Source organism: Aquila chrysaetos, chromosome 25, assembly GCF_900496995.4.
Source record: "Aquila chrysaetos chrysaetos chromosome 25, bAquChr1.4, whole genome shotgun sequence".
In the NCBI taxonomy this organism is placed as follows: Eukaryota; Metazoa; Chordata; class Aves; order Accipitriformes; family Accipitridae; genus Aquila; species Aquila chrysaetos.
Genome location: NC_044028.1, coordinates 3,796,807 through 3,822,710, shown reverse-complemented (window position 1 = coordinate 3,822,710; position 25,904 = coordinate 3,796,807). Strand labels below are relative to the sequence as shown.

Sequence of the window (25,904 nt, the reverse complement as noted above, 5' to 3'; positions counted from 1 at the left end):
TTTTGGAGAGCAGTGATGGGGCTTGTGGGCGTCCTTTAGGAGAGGAGGAGGAGGAAAGTCCTTGTTCCAACCTAGGAGCTGGCGTCTTTTGTCTCTGGTTATTTTTGTCCCCTGTATGGTTAAAGCAGGCCAGCTTGGGGTCTGTCTGAATGCAGAGAGGAGCGGGGTGGGGAAGTAACCCCCAAACAAAGCTGCCTCTTGGGTGCCCACGAAGCCAGGCAGTAAATCAGCATTGAGCAATGTGGGCTGGGGCGAGCAGACCTCCGGCAGAGCCCTGCCAGGTGGCCTGGCAGAGCCTTGCTTTGCAAAGCCCATGTCACCCTGAACGGGTGGGTTTGGGGCGTGAGGGGCTGAGCAGAAATGCTTCTGCAACATTCATCACCCTTTAGGAACGGTCCCCACGGTGCTGGGGGTTCTCCCCTACTTTTTTTGGCAGCTGTGATCTGGGTGCTCAGTTGTCACAAGTCCCCTGCCACGAACAGGTTTCGGTGCCTTTTCTCTGCCCCGGCTTTGCGGTGTGCAGCTCCGGTGCCCTCGGAGAGCCCTGGGGGCCGGTGGGCACTGCCATGACCCGCCTCGCTGTCTTCTCTTGCAGAAATGGCAGCGTCGGTTCTTCATCCTCTACGAGCACGGGCTGCTGCGCTACGCCCTCGACGAGATGGTAAGTGCCGCCCGTCGGAGGTGCGTGGCCGTGTTCAGGCTGTGGGGATCAGCCGGGGCCGCCTTTGCTGCCCTTGGAGGAGCCTGGGGCGATGCTCCTGGTACGTGGCGTGGGGAAGTCAGTGCCAAACTGGTGAAGAGTTGTGCTCGCTGGGTTTGACTTGATGCCAGGCTGGGTTCGCGTGGGAGCTTGGTGGATGGTCTGTGGAGGGTGGTGGGTGTTTGAGGCGTGTGGGCCCTGCCTGGCATGGGATTGACGAGTTGCCGACAGATCCCGTGCTGGCAGGGAGGGCTGGGGGGTCCCCGAGGTCGTCTCCCCTCCTTTCTGCCCCGTTCCTCGGTGCCAGCTGGGGTTTGGTGGTGGTGACTTGGCTTGGCAGCGCCTGGGAAGGAGGCCCTGCCTAACGATGCCCGTGGAAAGTAGGTCAGCTGGAACGCCTTCCCACCGCTTGCCCGCCCCAGAGCTGCGGCACGCCGCTGGCGCTGCTCCCGTCGGTAAAACAGAGGAGGGGGGGGAGACAAAAGGAAGGAAAACCCGTCTGCCGCGAAGTGGGGCCGATGAGCCCGGTGGGGTCAACCCTGCTGTGACCGCCCAGGGCTGCTGATTTATCCTCCCAGCTACAGCAAGCCCGTGGGAGGGTGCCCGAGGTTGAGCGTGCCGGCACGGCAGGCGCCCACGTGCTGGGATCCGCCTGGGCGGGAGGTTCGCGAAGCCAGGCGCGCCGGGATGCGGGGCAGCGTGTGTGTGCACACGTGGGGCAGGAACGTGCGGGGACCTGGAGGGTCCCTGCGAGGGTGGCGTGCCTTGGTCCTCCACTGATGCCTCCTGCGAGGACACTGTGGGATGGGGAGGCACGGCAGCACAGCGAGCGTTGCTTGAGTTTCATGCCTTGTTTGTTTGTATTTTTTTTTTTCTTCTTTTCTTTGGGGTTAATCCAAGTGCCCTAAATAATTTAAATGTCTCGGGTATGATCAGTGGAGGCTTTTAATACATTTTTAGTGTCTCAGCAACCTGGCTCGTCCTACACTGACATGAGAACAGTGTGCAGCTGGTTGGAGTGGGGAGATGCCCCAATCCAAGGCAGAGGTGCAACAATGTTGGGAAACACAATTTTTAATTTTTTTTTTTTTTTTTTCCTGCTTTGCATCCTGAGGAGGTTGACCTGCCTCAGGTGCTGCTGCATCTGGGCAGGAGCAGACGGGCAGTGCCCCAGCCCCGTGCCTTGTGGGACCGCAGGGGACCATTGCTGTAGACCACGCAGAGGACAGGGGGAGCATCCCACAGTTCTCCAGGCACCTCTTGGGCTTTTTCCCCTTGAGAAGGGAAAAAGCGGAAAAAAACCAAACAAAAAGGGAGCATGCACACGTGCAGCGCGGGTTGGTGTCTCGGGCAGTGTGACGTATCACTGTGCTGGCACCTCTCCATGCTGGACCCCTCCACAGCTGCTGCCAGGTCCCTGCACCCCTCCAGCCTTGTGTGCCCAGTGGGACGGCTCTGACCCAGCAGAGCACTGCTGGGACGGGGCACTGGGATTTGCTGCCCCCGCGGGCCTTCGTGGTGCCGTGGGTCCCACTGGAGGAGGGCAGGAGGTCTCGGTTTGGCCTCGCCATAGCCATAGATGGAGGAGACGGTTGTGGCTCCCTCCTCCTCATCGGGGTCTGACACATGGTGTAAAAATACCTTCCTGACCTTTCTGCAGAGCACATCGCTGCGTGGGATCCATGCTGCGGTTTCCACCAGCTCTGCTAAAGGTGTTGCCTGGCCAGAGTTGGGCACAGCCACCCCCGGTCCCTTCCACCCTGCAGCATCAGAGCATCCTCTGCGGTGCTGGCCGGGCTGGGGCAGGAGAAAAAGCCCTCGAGCAGGAGGAAACGGGGTTTTTGTTGCTGCTCAGCCCATGCAGGAGCAGGGCCGTGGGGCTGAGGAAGGACAGACAGGGACCATCTTCTTTTGCACATGGGAACATGTCCTGCAGCGTGTCCTCTGCTTGACCTTGGGGGAAGTTGTTTTTCTGCCAAACCGCCAGTCCCTGACCCTTCTGCATCGGGTGCCAGCGTGGCTCAGCTGGTGGGACCAGGTCACCTCTCTGGCAGCCTGTGAAGCCCCTGCACAGCCCTGTCCTTGTCCTGTTCCCCGCGGCAAGGCCCGGCTCGCTCCCTGCGTGCCGGGAGGCTGCATTTACAGCAGGTCAGGTAACTCCCGCGCAGCTTTTCTGCCGGTCCCTTTCACGTAACGCGTGCCCGTTACAATGCAGGTTTCCACTCCAGCAGGACCCTGATCCCAGTACCCGCCAGTTCACAGCAAGCCCCCTTACACCAGAACCAAGTGTCCGTGCAGGTGTTAGCCCTCAGCCCTTGGCTGGTCTCCGCGAGGAGGGGGGGACCTGTGGGGAGTAGCTGGGTGCAGCGTGTCGAGCACGTTGGGGCTCAGCTATGGTGCAGTTTTCCTGCCCTGGTAATGCTCGGAGGGTGCCACGGCTCTGGTGGGTCTGGGACCCACTGCCACCATCCCACAGCCTCAGGCTGTGATGGCCGAGTGTTGGGGGGTGTTACTGGAGGGGACTGGTGGCACTCAGGTCGGGCTGTTGGCAGGCACGTCCCTGTGAGGGGATGTGAGGACCCAGCCCTGTGCCCATCACACCTCAGGCATTGCTGGCTGGGGTTGCTGGGGGACACTGGTTTCTCCTCCGAGGTGCTCTCCACCAGTCCGGCTGTGCCGGCTCCTTGCCGTGTCCCCACCACCTCCGCGGGCCAGGGAGGAGTAACGGGGTGGGTGCCTCGCTGAGGAGGTGCCTCTCGCCCGCACAGCGGGGATACTGGTTTTGTGCATGGGGGATCCACTTGGCAGCCCGTGCAGGGATGATCTACCCCTAGCGTGCCCCAGTTGCCCCCCTCGGGAGCCGGGTGGGGGTCCCGCGGGGGCCTCGGCACAGGGGCAGCCTCTGCAGCGTGCTGGAACCTGGGCGGCAGCTGGCCGGAGACCTCCCAGGCAGTTGCAAGCAGGGATTGAATTGCTCTGCCTTAAACCTTTTAGACGTTAATTTTGTGGGTTTGGCAATTTCTGGTCTTATTAAAAGCGGGAGGGGAGGGAGGGGTGGGCTTGGGAGGAGAGCCCTGGGCTGGTGATGGTGGCAGAGATGCTCCTGTGCCTGGACAGGGAGACTCCGCTCCTTGTTCCTGGGGGGTTGGAGAGCAGTGGGGTGTGGAAGGGTGGCTCGAAGCCCAGCCATGAGCTGGGGAGACCTCGGGGGGTCCCCAAAGGTGTTGGTGCTGCAGTACACAGAGACCATGGGACAGGGCAGCCTTGGGCACAGGAGCCTTTTGCTGTGGGGTGCATCAAGTTTGGTGTTGGATTGGAGATTTTGGGCATGGAAATCCCTTAGCAGAAGGTGGGACAAGCGGGCACCAGCTGCCCCGCTGGCATCTGGCTCCCTCCTGAGACCTGCCCATGGATGTCCCCGCCGTGCTGATCCTGAGTCTGTGCTCCTGCTCGGCTGCCTTCTTTCTGTGTGTCCATCCTTCCAGCTGTCTGTCCTTTCTCTGCCATATTTTCACTCTGAAAACTCAAAACACTTCTGCACGATGGCTGCGATGGGGAGGATGTTCACGGTCTATGGACCTCCATCCCCTCGGATCCAGGCTGAGCTGTCAGACTCACCCCCCGGGGTCTCCCTCTTTCACACTGGGTGCCATTCCTGGCAGCAGCCCCAGCCTCGTGCCAGCACCCAGAGCCTGCCGGGCCACTGGGAATGCCAAGCAGAGCGCATCCCCTTCCCCTCCGCAGGGAGCGTGCCAGCAGCCGTTCCCGGCTCTGCCGAGCCCTGGCTAAGCCGAGCCTGCTGAGACGTGCAGAAATTCCTCCTTCCCAACCATGGGTGGATGTGGGGGTTGTCTGATTGCTTGGGGTTGCCTTCCCATGCTGAACTGCTGCGATTACCCCTTGGCGCTGGCTTGCTTCTGCTGTTTGATAAACCTCCGTGCTGGGCCAGATGATGTACAGGGGTTGACGTTTCTCTGCAACAGCTGGAGGATGGCAAAACTGCTCTTACATTGAGTTGAGGGAAGGCAGGAAAGAGGGTGACAGGGAGTCAAGGACAGGCTTGGGGATGAGCTGCTGCATTTTGAGTGTCCAAGGATGTTTGTCCCCATGTGCTCCCCAGTCCTGTGGCACTTCCTTGGTTTTCCCCAAGAGATACGTTCCCTGACTCCCCATTGCACGGAGTGCGAGACTAAAGCCCGCCAAAAAAACTAAGCCAAGCCAAATGCATCCAGACGCTTGTTTTGGAGGTGGAAGAGTCACCCAGAGAGCTTAGACCTTTGGTACTTCAGGATTTTTGAAACTAGAGAGGATAAAGTCCTCAGCCTGTGGGGAAACAGCCCTATCCGGGCTGGGAGGGATCACGCTCCATCACTCGAGGGGACGAGTGGGAACCTGTGCCAGGATGGTGAGCGAAACCTCCCCTGGCCGCTGCCTGCCCGGCAGCTGTATCCCAGCACGCTCTGTCCAGAGGGAGATGCCCAAACTGGTGCTGGCGGCTGCACCCTCTGATGTTGCCTCATGCTGTGCAATGTCTTAATTCTCCTGGTAAAACACCCTGCGGTCCCCAGTGAAACCACTGCCGCTGCTGCAGTGGGAGAGCAGCCTGGCACCACAGCGCCGGGGCGGTTCGGGAGGTTTTGGTTGAGGTATGAGAGCTGCCACAAAAATAGTGCTGGGGTAAGGGGATGGAGCCAGAGACTGGCAAGTGCAGAGCATTTGCCTCCTTTTGTTTTGATTGCTGCGATCTATAATTAGCGGCCAAGGTCTCTATAAATAGAGCCCTGCTGCGTGGGAACGTAGTGGAGAGGCAGTGGGTGCGCAGGAGGGGTTTTGCAAGGACGGAGAGCACTGTTCCGTCCCTCCCCGGACCCGCGGGTGGGTGATGGCTTCAGCGCTGCCCGGGGATGGATCCATCCCTGTGGCTAGAGCAGGTCAGAGAAGAGAGTCTGGACTGCAGCCCAGCTTCTTAATGACCCATTACATGTCTATGGGCCAGGTGTAGTCTCTGTGCCTCAGTTTACCCCTTTGCCACTTCCCTTGGGCTGGGATTTATACTAGGTTGGCATTTGTGCCAGCGCTTTGCTGCCAGCGAAAGCTGCAGCCCCCCTGGAGGTATTCTCTATCGCACCAGGCCTCCTTTCAGTGGCTGCCTAAGACTATTAATTTTGGTTTTTTTTCCTTTGTGGATATGCTGGTTTGAAAGCAGGACAAAATTCAGGCTCACCTGGGAGCATCTGAAACTTTGCTGGTGTTGTGGATTACTAATGCTAAGGTGAGAGCATCTTCTGGATGGGCTTTCCCAGCTCCCCCGCGGGGCATCAGGAGGAGCATCCCTGGGCACAACGTGTCCTCCCAACAAACTGGCCTCGCTCCATGTCTGGCGCTTTCCAGCGTGGCAGGGCAAAGTGTGAGAATGGGCTGTGAGCCCTGCCTCTACCCTACCCCTTATTTGCTGGAATTAAGTTGCTTTCTAAGACTGGGGGGGGGGGGCATTAAGACCACTGTTTGGGGGGGTCTAAGAGGATGCTTAAACCAGTAGTCAGCTGCCTCCGTGCTAGCGTCTGCTCATGCGTATGGGGTTGGGTGGTTCCATTCTCCACAGCAGCGTTGCAGACCCTTCTCGGGCTCGCAGCACAGTAGTCCTGCTCCTAAGTCAGGAACTCAAGTGGATTGTAATAGCGTTAACCTCAATACGATGGAGCGGACATCCCTGCTCCAGCCCGCGATGGCTGGGAGGGAGGTCAGGAGGGAGCTGGGAGCTGATGGGACCGGGGTGGGATGAAGAGTGAGACCAGCCCGACATCTGGCAATGGTTAGGGGAGCACCGGGACCCCTGGACCGGGTATATAAATAGAAGAAGAGAGGCCAGCTCAGAGGTGGGAGGTCTGGCACTGCGTAGGGGGCTGCTGGGTCACATCTGGAGCCCCGCGTGGCCCCAGGCCCCGCTCCCGACTGTGGAAACGTAAGGAATTGATCAATGGATAAAAAAGGAGAACGGTGTAAGCGTTGGTGGCTGCTGGTGGGGGATCAGAGAAAGGGAGGGATGCGTGCCCAATGATGCTGTGATGTGTAGACTCGTGTAATTATTGTTTCCTAATTGACCCCCCTCCAAAATCATCTTTATTTGGAAGAAAGGGGCATTTTAAAATGTCACCGTCAGCAGAGCTGCGCTGCGTTAATTTTCATCGTAGTTCCCTCCTTTGTCATCTATGTTGTTTTAAGAAGCCAAGAATCTGTGCGTGTGTTTTTCTCCTCCTTTTCAGATCAAAGCGGTTTACTTCAGTCTTGGCACAGAATGGAAATTCATTGGCAGGGATTAAAAACGAACCTTAAACATCCTGGCCTCTCTGTCCTTACTTTTTCCACACGTTTTGCCACTTAAGTGTTTCCAAGCTCTCCCTGCCCCCTCCTTCACAGAAGCACAAGGCTTTACAGACCCCTGTTCCCCTCGTCCCTGGTGTTTCCCCCCACGGACACAATTTTGCCAGTGGCTCTGTTCACCAGATCTTCAAGACTTTCAGTTTCTGTTTAGCATAAAAAGCTTTTGGCCTAAATCAAAGCGTGTTTCAAATTTAAACAAGCTGAAAGAGAAAGGGCTGGAGGGGAGCAGCTGTGCGAGGTTCGGACAGTGGCAGGGCCCCCTCCCCCAGATTTTTTCCAGGACATGGGTCTGACTTGGTTTTGCAGTGCGAGAACTTTCTGCCTGGCTCCTCTGGTTTTCGATTCAACCTCAATGGAGGGGGAAAGCGATACCTTGCACGGCTGCATCCTGCGATGGTCCAGAGGTAGTGTGTCACCTCAGTGAATGCTGGTGATAGTGCCCTGCCAGTCCCACCAGTTTATGCAATGGTTTATGCAAGGGGGAGGAATGGCTCCATCCAGGAGCTCCTGGATTCATGGTCGTGGTGTGGATGGGAAATCATGCAGGATGTGAGCTGGCTGGGATGGCAGTGATGGACAGCGGTGGGTAGCAGAGCTGGGGAAGTAAGCGGTTTGGTGGGGAGCAGGTTGGAGGATGATCTGTGGGGAGGTTTCACCAGGGATGTTTAGTGCATATCTCAAAGATGAAGCAGTAGAAGTAAGGAAATGTTGGGAATAATTGGGAAGCAGCGGTCCTTTCTCCTCCAGGAGAGCTGGGCAGGAGAGGGACACCTGAAGTTAGGGTGCAAGGAAGAGGGGACAAAGCACATCTTTGTGATTGTTCTACAGAGGTGTAGAGACAGCACAAGTGCTAGTGGTTCCTGACAGAGCTCAGAGATCTTTGATGGATTTGTTGTGTTTAATTTTCAATACTGCTTTTGGGGGAAAAAATCCATGAACCTACAGGGATCCTTGGGAACTCATTCCCCAGGACATCGCTGAAGCTGGGACCAAGCAGCCTTGAAGGGGTTGGGAGGATATGCAGATCTTCATTTGTGGTCTTTCTAATATTAATGTCTTGCTTGATGCTGATCCAGTGTCATTTTGCTTACTGGGGTTGGGCGTGGGGATCCCATAACGGCGGCTTCAGGGGGGCTCATGTCTTCCCTTTTCTGTCTGCTCAAAGTGTCTGGCCCCAGTTGCTGCTGGAGGTGGGTCCTGCTGTCAAGACACCTGTGGGCACCTCCATGAACAGTTCCCTACCCTATACTCTTCTATTTTACCTCTTTTTAGTTTGGTTTAGTGTGGTGTTTGGGGAAGTAAAACTGCTGAGCTGCAGAAGGGCGGTTCGTGGGGGCTGAGGGAACAGGGAAAGGCTCCTCCAGGATGGCTCCAACACCGGTCCTGGCACCCGGCTCTGTGGCCAGGGACCATCGCTGGGGTCCCAAAAGTGCCTGGGTTTACTGTGAGCTTAGGTGGATCAAGCTGACTGTTTCTGTTCACGTCTTCTCGAGCGTGGACGGGGGACGCTGATGTCCACATCCAAGCCCCCTGAGAAGGGCGGTCAGTGTCTGCAGGACCCACTCGGGAGAGGCCCCGGTGTGAAGCAGTCTGTGGTGGGAAGTTTGGGAGTTAACAGAAGGCGAGAGGATGAAAGTGGAGTTGGGAGAGCTAGATACAGCCAGCGACCTCCCAGTGGACGAGCAGCTTTGATGACCTGGCCCAGGTGCTTCCTTCCTGGAAAGAACACAGCCCCTATTGTCTTCTGCGGGGTGAGCTGCAAAGCTGGAATTGCTCTTACGCTGAGCGACGAGAACAGGTTCAAGTGGCTCTGTCCCTTCTGCTTTTTCCCTGCTCCTCCATCTCTTGAGACCTAGCAAAGATGTTTGTGTAGAAGACAGGTGCAAGAGCAGTGAGGGAAATCAGCTGGATTTTAAATTGCATTTATCTAGTTTATGGGAGGCAGAGTGATACAGGCGCTTGCAGCAGCTGGAGTTTCTTCTTCGTGACTTCTGGAAACCTGGGCTCCGTACCTGTGGCCTCCAGCCTGGCTGCAGGCTCTCGGCGAAAGAAAAATCGTGATCTGCTGTAACATGTTAATGCAGAAATCAAACCCGCTTCTAACGGCATTTAGCAGTGAAGATATCAGAGCTGGTAGCGAAATGACACAGCTAATTCCTGAGCGCACGATTACCCTCACGCAAGCACTTTGGGCCCCAGCTGGTGTTCCCACCCTCCGCCTCGCACGGTGGCCTCAGACCTGCCTTTCCTCTGCGTCCCACCATGCCGTAAATATCTAACAAAACACAGCGCTCCAGCAACGGCCCTGAATGCTGCAGCGGCGAGTGACAGATGGTAGCACTGGTATTTACTACGGGCAGTTGCTCCAGTTGCTTTTTCCATTTTTTTTTTTTCTTTTTTTTTTTCTTTCTGGTGGAGTGGTTGAAATGAAGGCAGTGGGAGCTCTGCTGTAGTCCCTGCAGGCAGGTGAGGAAGGGGCTGCAGCGGTGGGTGCCTTCGGTGGGTGCCTGATCCCAGCCCTCTGCAAGCCAGGGCAGCACTGGGCTCCCAAGCATCCCCCAGTCCCTGGGTGGCTGTACCCATCCGCAGAGACATGAACGATCGACCCACCCAAGGAACCAACAAAACCACAATTTTTTTGCCCCATTGTTGCTTGGTGCCGGAGAAGGGGGTATGAAATGAGCTGCCTGTGGCATGGCCCCGTACCTGCCAGCTGCACCGCGTGGCAGTGGGGATGGGGTTGGTTTTAATTCTTTCCAGCCCTGTCACGGGCCACCGGCTGAGGTCGGCGAGGACCACCAGTGGGCTGTGGGCTATAGGCTGGGTAACGCTGGGCAATATCACCCCTTTTTCCATTGTGTAAAGGAATCTCTAGAAGAAGTGGCATCCTGGTGGCTGGCAGATCCCTGTTCCTGCCAAAAGTCCCATCTCTGCCGGGTCGCATGGGGTATCCTGGCCTTGCCTGGTGGGATTTGGTGCTGCAAAACCCTTAGTGACAGCTTGGAGGGGAGGATGAGGACGTGAATTGAACAAGGCAACAAAGCTGCTCCAAAAATCAAAGCGCGTTCCCCCTTTTTTCTCGGCAGAGATCCTGTATTCATTGATTGTTGACATGACATATGTGGGTTGGAGAAAGGCAGCGGTGGCTTCTGGCAGGGGAGGAAGGGGCTGGGGGGGCCGGGGGGGGGCTCTGCAAGCTGAGATGCTGATTACCAGGGGCAGCAAATAGCTTGCAGCTGCCTCCGCTCAACATGCTCTTTGTGGCGCTTGCAGCCACTCTTTGGACGCAGCTATTTTTAATTTCCCCAAGCGCGCGCACAAAGCAAAGGGGGTGGGTGATGCCGCCGGCGTCCCCCCTTCCTGCCCCCTGCTCCCACCTCCTTCCCGGTCAGCCCTGCATTTCCCAGTCTCCTCCCGGCCTCTGGGGAATGGGGGGACCTGCCCCCCCCCCCCCCCCCCAATTTCTTTTTGGGTCCGCCTTGGGAGCCAGCCTTGGCTTCCCCCCGCCCTGCGCCAGTGTGTGCGGGGAGCTGGGAAAATGCAGAAATAAATAAATACGCAATTAGGCAGGCGTCCAGGCATGGAAGGAGGGGGGTGCTGCAAAAAGAGGCTCAGGCCAAATTTTGGAATGCCTGAGAAAGCGGCTGGAGCTGCAGGCGAGTGCAGGGTTGTGGGCTTCCCACCGCTGCTCTCCTCCCGGCGGCGAAGGGGCCGCTGCAGCCCCCGAGGAGGAGGACGAGGAGGAGGAAGGACGGTGGCAGCTCCCAGCCTTGCTCTCGGCAGAGGTTTCCCCCCATCTGCATCTTGCAGAGTCCAGGACGAGGCATGTTAGTGCAGGAGGTGTGATGAGAGCAGGGGGTCTCAGCCAGCCCTAGGCATGCTCTTGCCACAGCTAAAAAGTAAACTTTCAGCTGGTGTTTTTGGGGCCGAAAGCCGAGGTGTGCACTCTGTTCAAGCAGCAACACGGTTTGGGGTTAATAAATTACTTATTTGCAGTCCTTGTTTCTCTGTTACGGTAAGCCTTAGTGAATATTATATTTCTGCTTTATCCCAGACATGCATTATTCATCAGGTTTGGAGTCTGTAGAAGGGACATTGTCAGGTTAAAACTTGCGTGGAGAGAAGCCGAGGTCTTCAGTGAGGTTTTGTAAACGGCTTTTCTCAGGGTTGCTGAATGCAGGGTTTTTGCAGAAGTCTTCCACCTTTTGTCTGTGCTGTTTTGAGGCATTTCTGGTGAAAAATGAGAATTCCCAGGCAGGTTTTATTATTGGTCTTGCTCATTGAGTTATCATGGGCTGCAAGATATATAACGTAGAAAAAAAATGCCAGCAAAATACTGCTTGTCCCTCATGCTGGACTAGGTAACAGCGTGTGAATGTGCTTTTGGTAATACATATTTTGTAAGACCTTTTCATTTTGCTCCGTCCCTTCAAAACTGCGGAAGAGACTTCCCTGCAGTCACTGAAGTCTGACTGCAAGTAGGCAACAAGATAAAACAACCAGTCAGCCAGTTGAAAGTTAAAATTACCATAGGTAAATCACGTGTGCAGCAACTTAATGTTACCCTTCACCTCCTTCCCGCAGGATCCAGGAGCTGATTAGTCTGCGTATGTTAACATGGCTTGCACCCTGCCACCCGCTGCGGGCAGCACGGCTCCTCTGCGACCTCTTCTGCTTTTAAGGGAGAGCAGGTCCCTGGGGCAGAGGTGCTGCGTGTGGAGCTTGGGCTGCTCTGGGGGCTGGCGAGAGCTGGGGAAGGCTCCCACCTACCAGGGAGGATTTTTTTCCCTGTTTTCCTGGCATGCACCCCAGGACCACGCCACATCTGCGCTGCCGTTGCACCCCTCGCTGTGGGGATGCAATCCTGGGAGTCCCCACTCTTGCATGCCCCGTGCCGTGGGTGCTGTGGCTTCAGGTGCTGTAGCTGTGGCTCTCCGTGATTTTATGGCCAAATAGTGCCCTGGGGACCCGCAGAGAGGCTGTGGGCTGCTCTCTTGCTGCAGCCCACGGTTGTCACCGCTCTCCTCTTGGTCTCCATAGAGCGATGCTCGCGGTGTTTCCTTTGCCGTGGGTGACAGGGTCCCTGGGGAGAGGAGGCGGAGGGGACAGGAGCACAGCCTGGTTTTAGACATGTCCCGGCAGCACCCTGAGCTTGCACGGGATTTCCACCCGTTGTTATACTGCGGCTGGGGAGAAAGGGTGGGTTTTTGGAGCACGCCCAGCCTTGGCCCTTTCCTCCTTGTTTCATCAGCCTTGCTGCAACCGCATCGATAAAGTCACAGCAGATCACCAGGGCACTGGGGAGCTACTGGGATATAATTAGGGTTTTGGTTCGCTTTTCTGGCTGCTTTCCCATTAGGGGAGGGACAACGAGGATTATGGACAGAGCAGATGTGTGGACGAAGGGGGTGTTTGGTTTGCACGGGCAGTTAATGCCATGCACAGGCCGATGCTGGGGGGCGAAGTCTCTCGTCCCAGGCATGGGGGATGGAGAAACCTCCTCGGGCTCATCCCCTTCAGGTGCACCAGCCCCAGGTTGCTCCTCTCCGATGGGGCTGAACGGCTGCTCCCAAGGGAGAGGTTGCGGGGAGTGGTCCTGGGAGCAGCTTACGGCCGTGAACTCGCTCCTCTCCCTGAACTCTTCTGCAAGTGCAGGAGCCAGATGGGAGCAGCAGGTTTAAGGAGAAAACGCTGATCCCCTGGGACATGGGGATGGTTCCGGCAGCCTGGTATGTTATTCCCAGCCTTTGTCCCTGGCTGTTGCAGGTGGCCAAAGCGCTTTTCCCCCCGGGTGCCGTTTGCCTTTGAACCCGGCGGTGCCTGCCCAGCTAAGACGGCTCTGCTGTCTGCATCAGTGCCTCCACCACACCTTACATATGGCAGCAAAGCCCACCTTCAATTGTTGCCGGGTGGTCTCTTTGCCCTGCAACAGCTGTGTGTACCTGTTGGGAGCTTTTCTCCTTGGAACTGCTTTTCTTGGCCAAAAAGCCTCCCATTTTGTGCCATTCGGTGGGATGGCTAATGGTCAAAGGTTGGAAAATGCTCTCCAGCTGCTGCCTTGGGTTTTGGGAAAGTCTGCAGAGTCCAAGCTTGTCTGGAAGCTGCTGGGAGCAATGCAGAGCAGGTATGGGGGTTTTTTATCGGGTTGAGGCGTGGGGTGCAGGATGCGGCTGCTGTTTGGTTGACCAACCCAGCCCAACACAACCTCTTCTGCTTGGGTTGGCTGTCGCACCTCCAGCTGCAGAACCCTGAGCGCCCTGGGAGCCCGGCTGTGTGGTATTCCCAGCCCGGCAGGAAACTCTGCAAAGCTCATAAGAGCAGTGCTGGGGAATAATGAGATTTCCAGGCTAATTTGGCCGGATTCAAGAACTTCCACTGAAGCATCTGCACCCGTGGGAGTTGCCTGAGCCTCCAGCGGATCTGGTGCTGCCGATCGGCTGCGGGGTTGTCCTCTCCTCGTTTGCAGTCAGTGAGCGCCGGTGCAAGATGCTGTATTGACAGACCTCGGGGGTGAAGGTGGGGGCTTGGGGGAAACCCCACCACGGTGTCAATGCCGTAGTGCATGGTTCCCGCAGGAGATAACGCAGCGTGGGACGTAACCGGTGTCCACTTTGCTGCAGCCAGACTGGAGCCTGCTATTTCCCCGCAGAAGGGAGAGCAGGCGGGCATGGGGTGACCTGTGTAATGCACGGTGGGGTGGGAGGTGTTGACCACAAATAAATTGCCTTTATCCACTGTAAAGCAAAATCTGCTGAGCAAATTTTCAGTTCAGCTGAGCCCAAAAGAAGCCAAACCAGGGAGAAACCACAGCCATGGCCCTGTGGTACAGCATTGGGTCAACTAGTCGGATGGAGTTGGCTTGAGTGGGTCTAACCCTGTGTCCTATAAGAGTGTTCAGCAGAGCTTTGCTGAGAGGCTTCTGCTGACTTTGTCCATTGTGAGGTAGTGCTTTCGTTCTTTTATTTCTGTGTTTTAGTGGAAAAAAATGAAAACTTGTAATTCATATGAAACTGAAAGTTTTTTTCTTTTCTTCTATTTGGACACTAGGAAATGTCTTGCCATTTTATTTGCTCTTGTATTGGTGCTGTAAATAACGTTGAAGCCCACATCAACTGCAGTTATTTTCCCACTTTGCAAGAAACTGGCTTCAAAATCAAGCAGCGAGGGAGCTTTGCCCTTGGTTCATTTCCTAAGGTTTTCCCCAAGGTGCGAAGCCCTTTTCACTTAAATGTCTTTCACACCTTTGCGTAGCTGCTGTAAGGATCCTGAGCGAAGGTATTGCCCCCTCACCAGTTTTTCTACCTAACTCTAGGCTCAAAAGCAAAAAGTCTCTGGAGAGTCAATGCAGCAGTCTCAGCCCTGGTGTGACGGGTTAATGGAGCCAGCCTGGGCTGTTGGGCAGAGCCTGCCCCAGTTCGGCCTCGGCTCTCCAGCACAGCCGATGCTGGGGCAGATGCTCAGGACGTTTCCCTCACCCCCATGAAGCAGTAATCGAGTTCTAGCTGAGGTTGAACAGGGCTTGGGTGGCTGGTCAACACAGGTGGAGATCACCCTCCCTCCATCCAAGCTTTCCACCTCCTGGGCTGTCTCCACAATTGGCATCACTGTGTCTACGACCCTCAGCGTGCAGGTGACCTTGCGAGTCCTGCTGTGGGGATGTGGTTTCTGATGTTTTGGTGAAGCCCTTTGCTCCTGGGGAGGGACGTGCGAGCCGGCGCGCACGAAGGTGGTGGTGAGCCCCTGCACGTGTGTGCCTGGCAGCCTGCGGTGCAGGGACCGCCTGGGACTTGTCTCCTACACCGAGGGGGTGGAGAATAAAGTTGACAAGGCCAATTTGGAACAGTGCAATTTAAAATTCAAATATCAAGATGCAAATGAAGCCCTCCTTTCCTTCCCACCCCCAAACGACTTCGTTTCCCTCTCTACGCAACTTGACTGCCATAGTCCCTGCACCAAGCTCTGGTCCCTCACCACGTGTACCGTCCTGGCACATGGTCTTGCCGGGCTTTTGCGATTGGGCTGATTACCATGACAAGTCGCTTGAATGCTGCAGATATTTGCTTCCCCTTTGGCTGGGTAGCTGTTGTGCTTGCACGTCGGGGAGCGGGGAAGATGCCACGCTGGCAGCTGTGAGCAGATGGGGTCGGATCTGTTATCATGTATTCCTCCCACCCCTCTCCTAGGAGGGGAGGAGGACATTTTGCATTTTAAATGCATTTAGATCCTGGAGAGGGAAGAATAACTCTTGGGTTTGCAGGGCTGCTAGATGGTGCCTTCAGCATGGCCAGGCTGGCAAGTGCCTGTGCAATGCTGGTCTTTTGCTTTGGTCCCCAAAGAGCTGAGATATGGGTTGAGCAGCTGCTCCAAGCTCTTTGTGCAATGCTGGGCTTTTGCTTGGGTCCCCAAAGAGCTGGGATGGCAGCTCAGAGTGGCTCCTCGACCCCCATTCCGGTGGGACCTTGCTCTTGTTCCCATCACAGTGCCGATGTTCTCTGCATCTTCTGTCCCTCTTCCCCTCCAGCAGCGTTGAACGTGGAGCATGCGTGTGCACGGGTGCAAGCTCCCCTGAAGGGCTCCCTGGATTTGGGGATGCTGCCGAGGACCCAGAGGGTCGGACCCCAGCGCCGAGGGAGGTTGCACCCGCTCGGTGACCACCGTCGGGTTTGCTGACCCTCCCTGCCCGGTGCGGGCGGTTGTGTCAGGACAGAATACGACCATCCCCATCGTGCACGGACCCCTTGGAGGCCGTTCAGCAGGAAAGAGGTTAACAGGAAAGAGGCAGGCTAGGCTCTGGCTGTCAGCTCCCGACCCCGCTTTGGGGTGGGGAGCAGCTGGGAGCTGCAAGAGCGGCGCGAAAATCGCCATATAAGGCCAAGATAAGCCAGCTTCAGCCTCCCGCGCAGCCCCGGTTGGGCTTGCTCTGCTCCAGCGTGTGCTCCCCGCGTGGGTGTCTGTGGGGACGGGGCTGCGGGTGGGAAGCGTGGCCCCAAATTTGCTGCCTTGGCACCCCCGGGATGGGTGCTCCCCATGGTTCGCTGAGGTGGTGCTGGGTGGGAGAGGAGCCCGAGGGTGCTCACGGCCAGCTCGCAGCCTCGCTCAGTGTTTAGACTCGCTGTCTGTGGACGTAAACACTGACTCTGCTTAAAAGTGGCCCCTGGCTGAACTCGCCTGCCCAGCCCCTGCACTTCGCCCCCTCCCCAAATTGCTCCCGGGGAAGAAAATTCCTTCCCCCGGGCGAAAATGGAGCTGATGTTGTTTTATCTCTTGGTAGAGGCTCGGGAGGGCTCTATAGGAGCCCGGTGTGCGGGAACAGGCATGCATGGAGCTTGCTAACCCATCCTCCAAGGCCACCTCCCCGAGCTGGTTCCTTGGGGTGGGTGACCTGGGGTTGGGGGGAGCTCCTCCGGCAAAGCAAATTTCAGGAGCCGGCTGTGGGTGCCTGTGATGAACAAGCAGGGGCCAACAGTGGGGAAATGTGTGATGGGGCCGGGGTAAGTGTTATGGCATTTATCCAACTGGGAGGGTGTTTCTGCATCACTGGCTGCACACCAGGGCAGGTGTCCGGTCCCCTCCTCGCACTGGCACAGGGTGGCTGCTGGTGGCACCGTGAGCCAGGTTTGCTGCCGGTGCGGAGCCACACCGGCACGTGCCAAAGCCACAACTGCAGAGCACCGCTTGTGCCTCCATCCGTGAAAGGGGCTGATGGCTTCTGGCTGGCTGGAGAGTCCAGGCGGCAGTGAGATGTGGGGACGTCTTCCCCTGTTTCTTGCACAGGGGCACGAGGTGTGCGTGCAGAGGGACGCGTGTTGCTTGATACCTCTGTTGCGTTCCCTTGCCAACAGTAAAAACCTGCTTTTCTATTGCCTGGTGCGCAGCCAGAGCAAGCTGGAGGTTTCTCAGTGGCTTCACTGAGCTGTAGTTGCTGATATGGGAAGGCTGCAGGTGGGAAAGGTGTGCTTACATGGCCAAGAAAAGATACCTGCCTCCTGCTTGGATGGCACAGGGAGAGCAGAGAGCTGCCGTGGGGACGGCGGGGATGGGGGAGCGCTCCTGCTTGCAGGGATGTGTGGGATGGAAGAGCGCAGCCTTCTGCTCCCCTTTGATGGGTGATTGCTCCAGTCCATCCTTCTGCAGAGCCTGCAGAGGTCGTTTTCATGAGCCTTTGTCTAATTTGATAAATCCAGGATGCTCAGCCTGTTAGACGATCTATAAGTGTAATAAAATCTGCCCGCTGCAGAGCTCCAGTCGCGTCGTGGCCATATCGATAGCCTCATGCCTAGTGGCAGGAAGCCTAAAACACTCATTAAAGCCCTGCTGCTGTGCCAGCCCCGCTTGCCCGGCGCCTGGGCAGCTCGGGGCACATCGTGGCTGCCCTGCCGGCACCGGCAGGCTGCGTGCCCCAGCAGCAGCACCCGGCAGCCATGGTGCATGCACGGTGCATCCCCAGCTGGGATTTAGAGAGGCCGTGCATAGCCTCGCACAGCTGAAAAGGGAGCTCCCTGTGACTTTGCAAGGAGTTGGTGCTTTCTTGCTGATGGCCTCCAGGTGGGAATGGTGGACGCGGCTGCGGTGTGGGCTCCCCGTGCCGCGCTGGTGCCGGGAGCTGCCTGTCCAAGCTGCATTGCTGCCCTCGCCCAAGGCACGGTTGTCTCCATGTTGCTCCGATGCGCCCGTGGCGATGCGGCGGCGGAGTCTTGCTCCCTCCCACGGCGCTGCCCGGCCAAGATCCCGCTTGCATCCCGCCTCGAGCACTGTGATCAGCCGAGCCTGGGCACTGGGGATGGGGGAAGCTTTTAGCAAACACGGCAGCTGCCTTTGCAGAGTACTCAGGAGTGCTGCGAATGAGCAGCGCGCTCGTCGGCAGCCACCCTCATGAATATTTTAGCTCGGAGAATTAACATTTGTCAAGAAGCGTTTATGGAGGCAGCGTGGATGTCTCTTCCCCAGGCGCCGGAGGTTTGCTGCTGCTCTGGGGCGGTGCTGGGAGCCAGGGCAGAGCCAGCCGGAGCCCGAGCTCTTCCCGGGCAACGTCGCGGTGGAGCGGGACGGCAGAGCTGCGATCTCCCCCCCGGGATGGCTGAGTCCCGGTGCCAAGGCAACCAGCTCGCCATGCGAGATAGACAAATGGTTGTGGTGTTTTTTTTTTTTTTTTCTTCCCCTCCTGGTTCTTGGCAGAAAGTAAAATGTCCCTTTTGTTTGGTTTCCTCCTCCCCCTGCCCCATCGCCTTTCTTTAAAGGTTGTGTTCCAGATTTCATCAACCCACGTTGTGTAATAGCTCTGGAGAACGGCGTGGGCATTGGCTGTGTCCCACCGAGGCCGTGGCAGAGCCGCTCCTTGGGAGCTTGACCGCTGGGTTACCTGTTCAGAAGATATCTTGCGTACAGTTGCTGAGCAAAACTCCGTTGTATTTTGGATTGAGGTCCTACAATGCACATGTGTTAGAAATGATGGGGAAGGTATTTGGAGAAAATTTGGAAATTTTTGAATCTAAATAATCCTGTATTTCTACCTCAGCCCTGCAAAAGGGTATGGAAATGAGAGACTCTTGCAGATAAACCCTGTTGACTTACAGCATCAGCCCCTGTGCCTGGGAGTTCATTGCTTACAGAGCGTCCAGCACTGTGCATCCTCCTGCCACAGCACCTGGGTCTCCCCAGTAATGCCCCGCTTGGGATTTCTTCCTCTGGGCTTGTAAGAGCTCCCTGTTCTTGCTTTCCCTCCTTTCCACTGTCCAAGGTGGGGGCTGCTGCAGTTGCTGGGCTCTGCATCCTAAGAGCATCCATCCAAAAGTCCCTGCATCTCATCCGGAGGCAGCTGGGTTTGTGGATGTGGAGAGCACAGCATGACTTGTGTCCTGGGCACCCAGGAAGGGAGAGGAGGAGGAGGAGAGCGTACTACAGGCTTTGTGTAGTATAGAGGGGGACGCTGCGAGCACGTGTGTGTGTAAATATGGATCTGTCATACCAGAGGGAAACAGCAACGCAATTGTTTCTTGGCTCTGGTTCTTCTGCTGATACTGGCAGTGTGGAGAGCTGTAGCTGCTCATATGGTGCGGGTGCTGCCTTCCCCGTGCTGGCGAGCGGTGGGGGGCTGCTCCGCTTGCCGGGCTCTAAGTGACCGAGGCACCGAGGAGAGCTGGAGTTCGTGATGGTGCCCGTAACGGTGTCCTCTGCTGGTACACCCTGCTGTGCTTCCACTCCTCCCCCCAGTTAAAAGACACACCCAGGCACCAGATCCAGCCGCGGGGTACCTGTGTGCTCCATCCCATTGACAACAGCATGGGAAATGGCAAAGGCAGGGCCAGCGCCTGGGGACGGGGCTGTCCCCGAGGTGGGGACCAGCAGAAGCCAGCAGCTGGAGCTGGAGCCGAGCCTGAGCGTCCACTCCTGCCTCACCTGGACACGAAGCCTCCCCGGGGTCCGATGCTGGGTTTGACCTTGTATCAAAGCATCTGCTCGTCAAAGGGCTGGTTGAAGTCCCAGCCTTTTTATTGTTTTGGTGTCTCTGCTGTATAATACCTCCCTGCTTTTGCATTTATTTATTCCCTTCTAGTTGCCGGAGCCACGCAGTCCTCACCTGGCCTGGGACCAGCTCTTTTTGTCCTTCCCCGGGGATCCCCAGCCCTGAGAAACCCCCCAGCGCAGAAACGGGTGCTCAGAGATGGGGAAGGGGTCCATGTGTCCTCATCCCCTGCTGCAAAGCCTCTCCCATCTCCCCTGCTCCCATGCCTACCACCCCACAGCTTCGGCACGTGACGGCTGTCCCTGTTCTCCTGGTTCCTCGGGGAGAGCAGCCGTACGCCGTCAACACCAACTCTTCCAGGGATCCCTGGCCGGTTTCGAGATGCTCCCGGGGTGCTGCGCTGCCCGAGCCTCGTCCTTTTCCTCGGCGGAGTTTGCGTCTGTGCGCGCGCGCGTTTCCACCTGGCACCATTTGCATCTCGCTTTGCTTCAAAGCGCCTGCGCTGCCTCCAAGGAAGGAAATAAATAGTGTAAAGGAATTTACATCCCGAGCGAGCGAGGCTGCTGGTCCGTCAGGTTTCATCTGCTGCCGAGAGGTGTGGGGGTGCACGGGGGGGCTGCCGTGGAATGGCGGGTTCGTCCCTGGTCCCTGTCCTGTCCCTGGCCACAGATGCAAGGTGGGGGCAGCCCCAGCTTTGCTCGCAGCCCCTCTCCTGGCATCCCGGCTCGGAGACGCGGTGGCGGACAGGGACCCGTGCGTCGGGGCTGTGTGAGATGCCAGCGTTCACCCTTGCGAGGAGGGGTGTGTTGGCAAAACCACTTCACAGGGCCGGCCCGGCGGTGTGGGGGCCCCAAACCGGCTCCTCCGCTCTGGGCACGCTTGGGTCAGGGCTGGGTGTGAGCGGCGGGGGGGGGGGAAGCCACCCTGAACGCTGCCGTGGGGTTAAAGAGGGAGGAGAGCAGGCGGGTTTTGCAGGGAGTCATCTCCTCCTCTCCTCCTGCGCCAGCTCCCTGCCACGTCCCTGCAGGGCCTCCCGGGGAGTTGAGGGGTGCCTGTGGCAAGAGGGACCGAGTGTTTTGGGATCCCCATGAGGGACTGGGGCTCCCTCCTGGAGCCCCCCTCATCCCCTTTTTCCCCCCGTCTTGATTGTGTTCCCTGGTGCAAAAATGTTCTGGGTGGGGAAGGGGGTCGGATCCAGGCCTTACAGTCCTGGAGGCCTCGGCTGTGCCAAAGGCCAGCGAGACAAAAACGTTTCTAAGGCTCCCCTTGGAACAGGAGAAAGTTCTTCCGTTGGGTTTTTGTAGCTCCTGGAAAACGGGGTTTTATTTTTGCTGTCTAAGACAAAAAATCCTCTTAGGAGCCGACTACCCGCCGCGGTGCAGGGCGGGCGGCTGTGTGTGCATCATGCTGGGGGTCTGGGCTTGCCTTTGCTTTCCCTCCTTCCCTTCATCCCTTGGGGTCTGTGGATGCTGATGCTGGTTTCCACGAAGGAAAAGAGGTTTTGGTGTCCCTGATGTACAACTGGTCCCGTTTGTGTGCCCGTGCTGGGCACTGATGCTGCAGCACCCGTGATGGCTCCATGTCACCCCTGGACTGTTGTGGGATGTTTCCACCCAGGGATGCAGATGCAGGGAAAGCCCTTTTCCTGGGGAAGGGGGCTATTTCCCATGGCCCACAGATAGGTAAATCGGAGGCCTCGAGGGGCTGATCTGAATTTCCTGGGGTTGTAGGCTGGGGCCATCGAGCTTTCCCCAATCGCCCCTTCTTTGCATGGCGCAGGCTGCTTTTGGAGAGGTTTTACTGGCAGGGGAGCTGGTTACCATGGTAAAAACCTTAACAGTGTCTGCCAAAAATCTGTCTCCCCGTTGGCCCGGCCATCTGGAGGGTGCAAGGAAGCTTTGGTGGGGCGAGGAGGTGGCTGCGGGCTGCTTTGGGTGCTCCTTTAGCACTATTGGCAGCTTGGAGGGGTCCCTGCACCCAGTCATTTATGCCCCAGGTTCATCAGTGGGATGCAGGGGGGACCCCAGTGTCACCGAACCTGGTGGGGCACAGGCAGGCTGGGGATGGGGGAGACATGACATCGCTGCTCAGGGAGGGAGGGCTGCGGGCACCGTGCGCTGGGAGCGGGTGGCCGCACTGTAATCGGATGAGCCGCCGCCGCTCCAGATGGACCTGTCAGTTCTTGTCAGTGCTGACACCCCTCCGGGTCCCTCTGCATCCCCTCGGGCCAGGGGGGCCACCGCCTGTCCCACTCCGCTGTGTCTGCTGGGAGCAAGGGGGCTGGGAGGTGACGCTGTGTTTGCAAAGCCCGTCAGACAAACAAGGTCCCTTCCATGCTGCGGTCCTTCCCTGGCAAACTCCGTGTATTGTTAACTTTAATGGGAAAAACCTGGCACGCGTGTCTGTCTGTAGTGCGTGAGCCATTCTGCGCTGAGGGCAGTGGGGCCTTGCTGCTTCGCCACCCTCTGTCCCCCCTGGTGCCACCCCACCACGCCAGATGCTAAAATGGCAGCTGCAAACGCAAAGCTGGCGACTCGGTGCCTTGCCTTGGTGTCCCCATGCTGCAGCAGGGCAGCCATCCTTCCCTGGGTGTTTGGCATAGGAGAAGTGTCTTGGTGGCAGCAGTGGACTGGGCTGGGCTGGGCTGGGCTGGGCTGGACTGGACTGGGCTGGCAGGAGTTGTGCCTGCTGGTCTCTGTCCCCAGATGTGCGGCACAAGGCTTTGCTGCGTGCCAGCATGGTGCACAGATGGGTCTGGGTACCCGCGGGCAGAGCATCTTGGTGTGTAGGATCCCACTGTCCACCAGGAGAGGTTTTAGGGTTCAACTCTGCACTCATCTGTTCTTCTCTCCTTAAACATTACTCCTTTCTCCTTTCCCTCACAGCCGACAACCCTCCCGCAGGGCACCATCAACATGAACCAGTGCACGGATGTGGTGGATGGGGAGAGCCGGACAGGGCAGAAATTCTCCTTGTGCATCCTGACGCCGGAGAAGGAGCACTTCATCCGGGCTGAGAACAAGGAGATCATCAGTGGGTGAGTGCAAGTCTGGGGCTGAGCTGCCATGTGGCTCTTCCCTTAGCTGGGAGGAAGAGGAGGGCAGGCAGGACCTTGCCTAAGGCCAGGTGCTGTGGCAGTTCATACCCAGGCTTATGCCCAAGCGATGATCACAGCCTGCTGCAGGGACAGTCCTGGAGGGCTGGCTGTAGCTGCTGCCTTGCAGTCAGCTCCAGTCTCCTCCATGTTTTTGGCAAGGACAGGGTTTCTTTCCCCTTCCCTGCTCCCCTGCCTGGCAGACCCCTGCCATTGCCTGGTGCTCTGCAGCAGAGGGGGGGCCTGAGCCCCACCTCCAAGCCACCAGATTTATGGTGTGAGCATGAGCACTGACTTCAGCAGAGACCTGTACGGCGGCAAATGATTTAAGTCCTTCCTCCACGCCTAGTGTGCGTGTTCGGCCGTGCTGGGCTGAAGTCTGAGGCTTCCCAACATACTGGACACATTTCAGAGCCAGTGCTCAAGGAAACTCAGCCTCTGCTGGAAGCCTTGGCGAGGCCCCACAGCTGAGATGCTCCTGAGTCACTCGTTACTTATGAAGGCCACCGTTTTCAGGTCAGTTTTGTTGTCTGCCGTTGGGCAATATCCTGCTCCCCGCTGCAGAACAACACTCCCAGCGGCGTTTAGCCCCGGGATTGACCTGAGCTACGCTGGAGCATCTGTGGGATGCTCAGAGGGTGCATCTGATGCTGAGGTGGTGCCCATGGCAGCTTCAGCCCCAGCAGAAAGCAGCTATTTACTGGCCGGGCTATTTTACTTGGCTGTTGAGTGAACACCAGGACAGGCTTGGAGCCAATGGGTGCTGGGGTGACCCCATGGTGCTTTTAGGACAGCATCCGACCAGGCACCCAGCCCGCCGGCGCAGGTCCTGTCCCCACACCAGCAGCAGGTCCCGTAGTCCTGGGGTTGGCGTGTCCAACCCCGAGCACCATATACCTTCTGGTCCTCGTCCGTCCCTGGGCAGACGTGGCCTCCTGGGGCTGCCCGCTCTGCATTTACCCCATCCCCATTCAGACTCGCCTTCACAGCACCCACCTCGCCCCGCTCACTCCCTGCGGGCAGGCTGGCAGAGGGGGTGGATGCAGCCCACCCACCCTGGTCCCAGTGGAGCATCTGACCTCCGAGAATGCTTAAAATATCATCACTCACAGGAGCGCCTGCCACTGGGATGCAGTTGCTCAGCAACGCTGAAGATTAGGCCACTAAAATGAGCAAATTGCGGTAGATTTCCCAACTCCAGGTGTTGGATGGTGACCTAGAAACACCCTCGTCCATCGCTCACACGCCGGCTTGGGTTGAAGCCAGCGCTGGTGAGGGTGCAGAGCTGCGGGAGAGCCGAGCCGCTGGCACTCAGCGACAGACTGCAACAGTGCTGCTGCTCATCTGTGAGCTTTTCCCACGTGGGATGTCTGGAGCTTGGTGCCTCCCTCCCAGATTTGGTTGACATTTGAAACTAGAGCAGAAAGTTGAAGGGCTGAAGCACTTGCTCTTTCCCACTCTTCCCAAGGCACAGCGTCTCCTGCTTGCCTGAGCCCTGGCACCAGCAGAGTCAGTGCTTTCTGTTGAGATGATTTCTATTTCCAAGCATTTTCTTTGCTTGTGACTCCCCCCGTTTTGGTAAATACTGGTTGAAATAGGTATTTTTCTACCAAGAGCTTGGGATTTTGATCAGATATAAGTTTTCATGCGTTGAAACTTCCCTGCTCCACTGAGACGTGTGAGCGTGGGTGATTCCCCCTCCGTACACGGCTGCCCCCCCGGCCCCATTTGCAGCAGTGGGGTTGCAGCGGCTGTGGAGCCAGGGTGCAGAGGCGTGGGGGGAACATGGCATGGGGGAGCTGGTTCCTCTCCCCTGGCCAAGGTGGGAGCGATGGCTGTGCCCCAAAACATGACCAACCCCCATGCCCTGCTCTGTTCTCCCTCTCCCCACGCTCCAGTTCGCAGCTCAGCCTTTTGTTGCCGGTCCTGCCAGCCGCGCGGGAGGGAGAGGCATTGCAGAGCAAGGTGGGGCTGATTTATTGTTCATTGGCCTGGCGCTGGATTTTGAAGGAGCGCGTTTGCTCCTGACTGCAAGCATTAATCATCCCAAAACAGTCCCACTCTGGGTCCAAGCCAGGCGGGTTTCATTTGCAGTTGCAGCACGACAGGAAGATTTCCCCAGCCGGGGGAGAATTTGTTTTACGTTTGTTGCATGCTTCTGGCATTTATTGCTTAACCAAAACCCACTTGATGTGGTCATCTCAAAACGCTTTACAGCAGCAGCGTGCGAAGTGGGGGGAACAGGAGAGGGAAGCAGGGACATCTGAAGCAGGAATGTTTCCCAGCAGTCCACGGATCCCCGTGGAGTTCGCAGAGATGCAGGGGCAGGTCGTCAGGCCGCAGCGGGAGGGCACAGGAGGGTCCCCCCCAAACAAGCGACTTGTGCAGGGGATGGACTTCTCAATGCCAAGTTCACGCTGCTCTTTCTTGGACAAAAGCGCTTTGTGTGCAGTGTGCAGGCATTGGCATCGCTGAAGGGGGAAGGTTTTGCTGGAGGCTCTGTCCCTCTCGGCTGTCTTTCAGGATCCTTGAATCCCTGTCCCGTGTGAGCCTTGGCCGTGGCCTCACTCTTGCAGCCAGTGGGGTTTGAGCCAAAGCACCCCAGCGTCATCCCTCCTCCCCTCCTGTCCTGCCTCGATTTTTCCCCCAGGAGCTGGTTGGGATGATTTCTGGGTACTATTTACTACATTGACCCTGACCAGGTTGGAGAAACTGAGCTCCTCTGTATGCCCAGCTCCAGCTTGGGGTTGTGCTTATGGTCAAGTTACAAACCCCGAAGGCTGGGGTTAGGGGTAAAATGTGGATGCTCCATCTCTGGAGCTTGCAGGCAGCTTGCCCCAGATGGAACAGTGTTTCCCCGGGCAGTGTGATCAGAGCCACCCATGGTGGGGGAACAGCTTTGGGGTCCTCAGCCTGTGGGAAGCTGCCTTACACCCCGTGGTAGAGCGCGAGCATCGCTCCCGTCCCTGCGTGCTGCCCTTCGGCACAGACCTCACCTTTTCCTTTCTCTGCCTGCAGGTGGCTGGAGATGCTGATAGTCTATCCAAGGACGAACAAGCAGAATCAGAAGAAGAAGAGGAAGGTAGAGCCCCCAACTCCCCAGGTAACCCCAGGGGGACGCATGCTGTTGCCCGGTCCCTTGCCTCTTTCTCAGGGCCACGGCATTGCTCTGCTCCCAGGGAAGATCCCCCCCAAACCAGCCAGACCAGTGCGCTGCCAGCCCTCTGATGGTGCCTGCACAGAGGGCGAGAGCCGGGGCGAGCCAG

General features: G+C 57.5%; 1 protein-coding gene across 8 annotated transcripts in view; it reads left to right on the top strand.

Annotated features, from left to right (window-relative positions):
* The window catches only part of LOC115335872 (myosin phosphatase Rho interacting protein), an 81,876-nt gene that overhangs the window by 13,099 nt on the left and 42,873 nt on the right, over positions 1-25,904 (top strand). For all 8 annotated transcript variants that reach the window (XM_030002185.1, XM_030002188.1, XM_030002181.2 and 5 more), the window contains exons 3-5: positions 596-661; positions 22,430-22,581; positions 25,657-25,741. In XM_030002185.1, the coding sequence (XP_029858045.1) occupies positions 596-661; positions 22,430-22,581; positions 25,657-25,741 (303 nt within the window). The remainder of the gene's footprint in view (positions 1-595; positions 662-22,429; positions 22,582-25,656; positions 25,742-25,904) is intronic.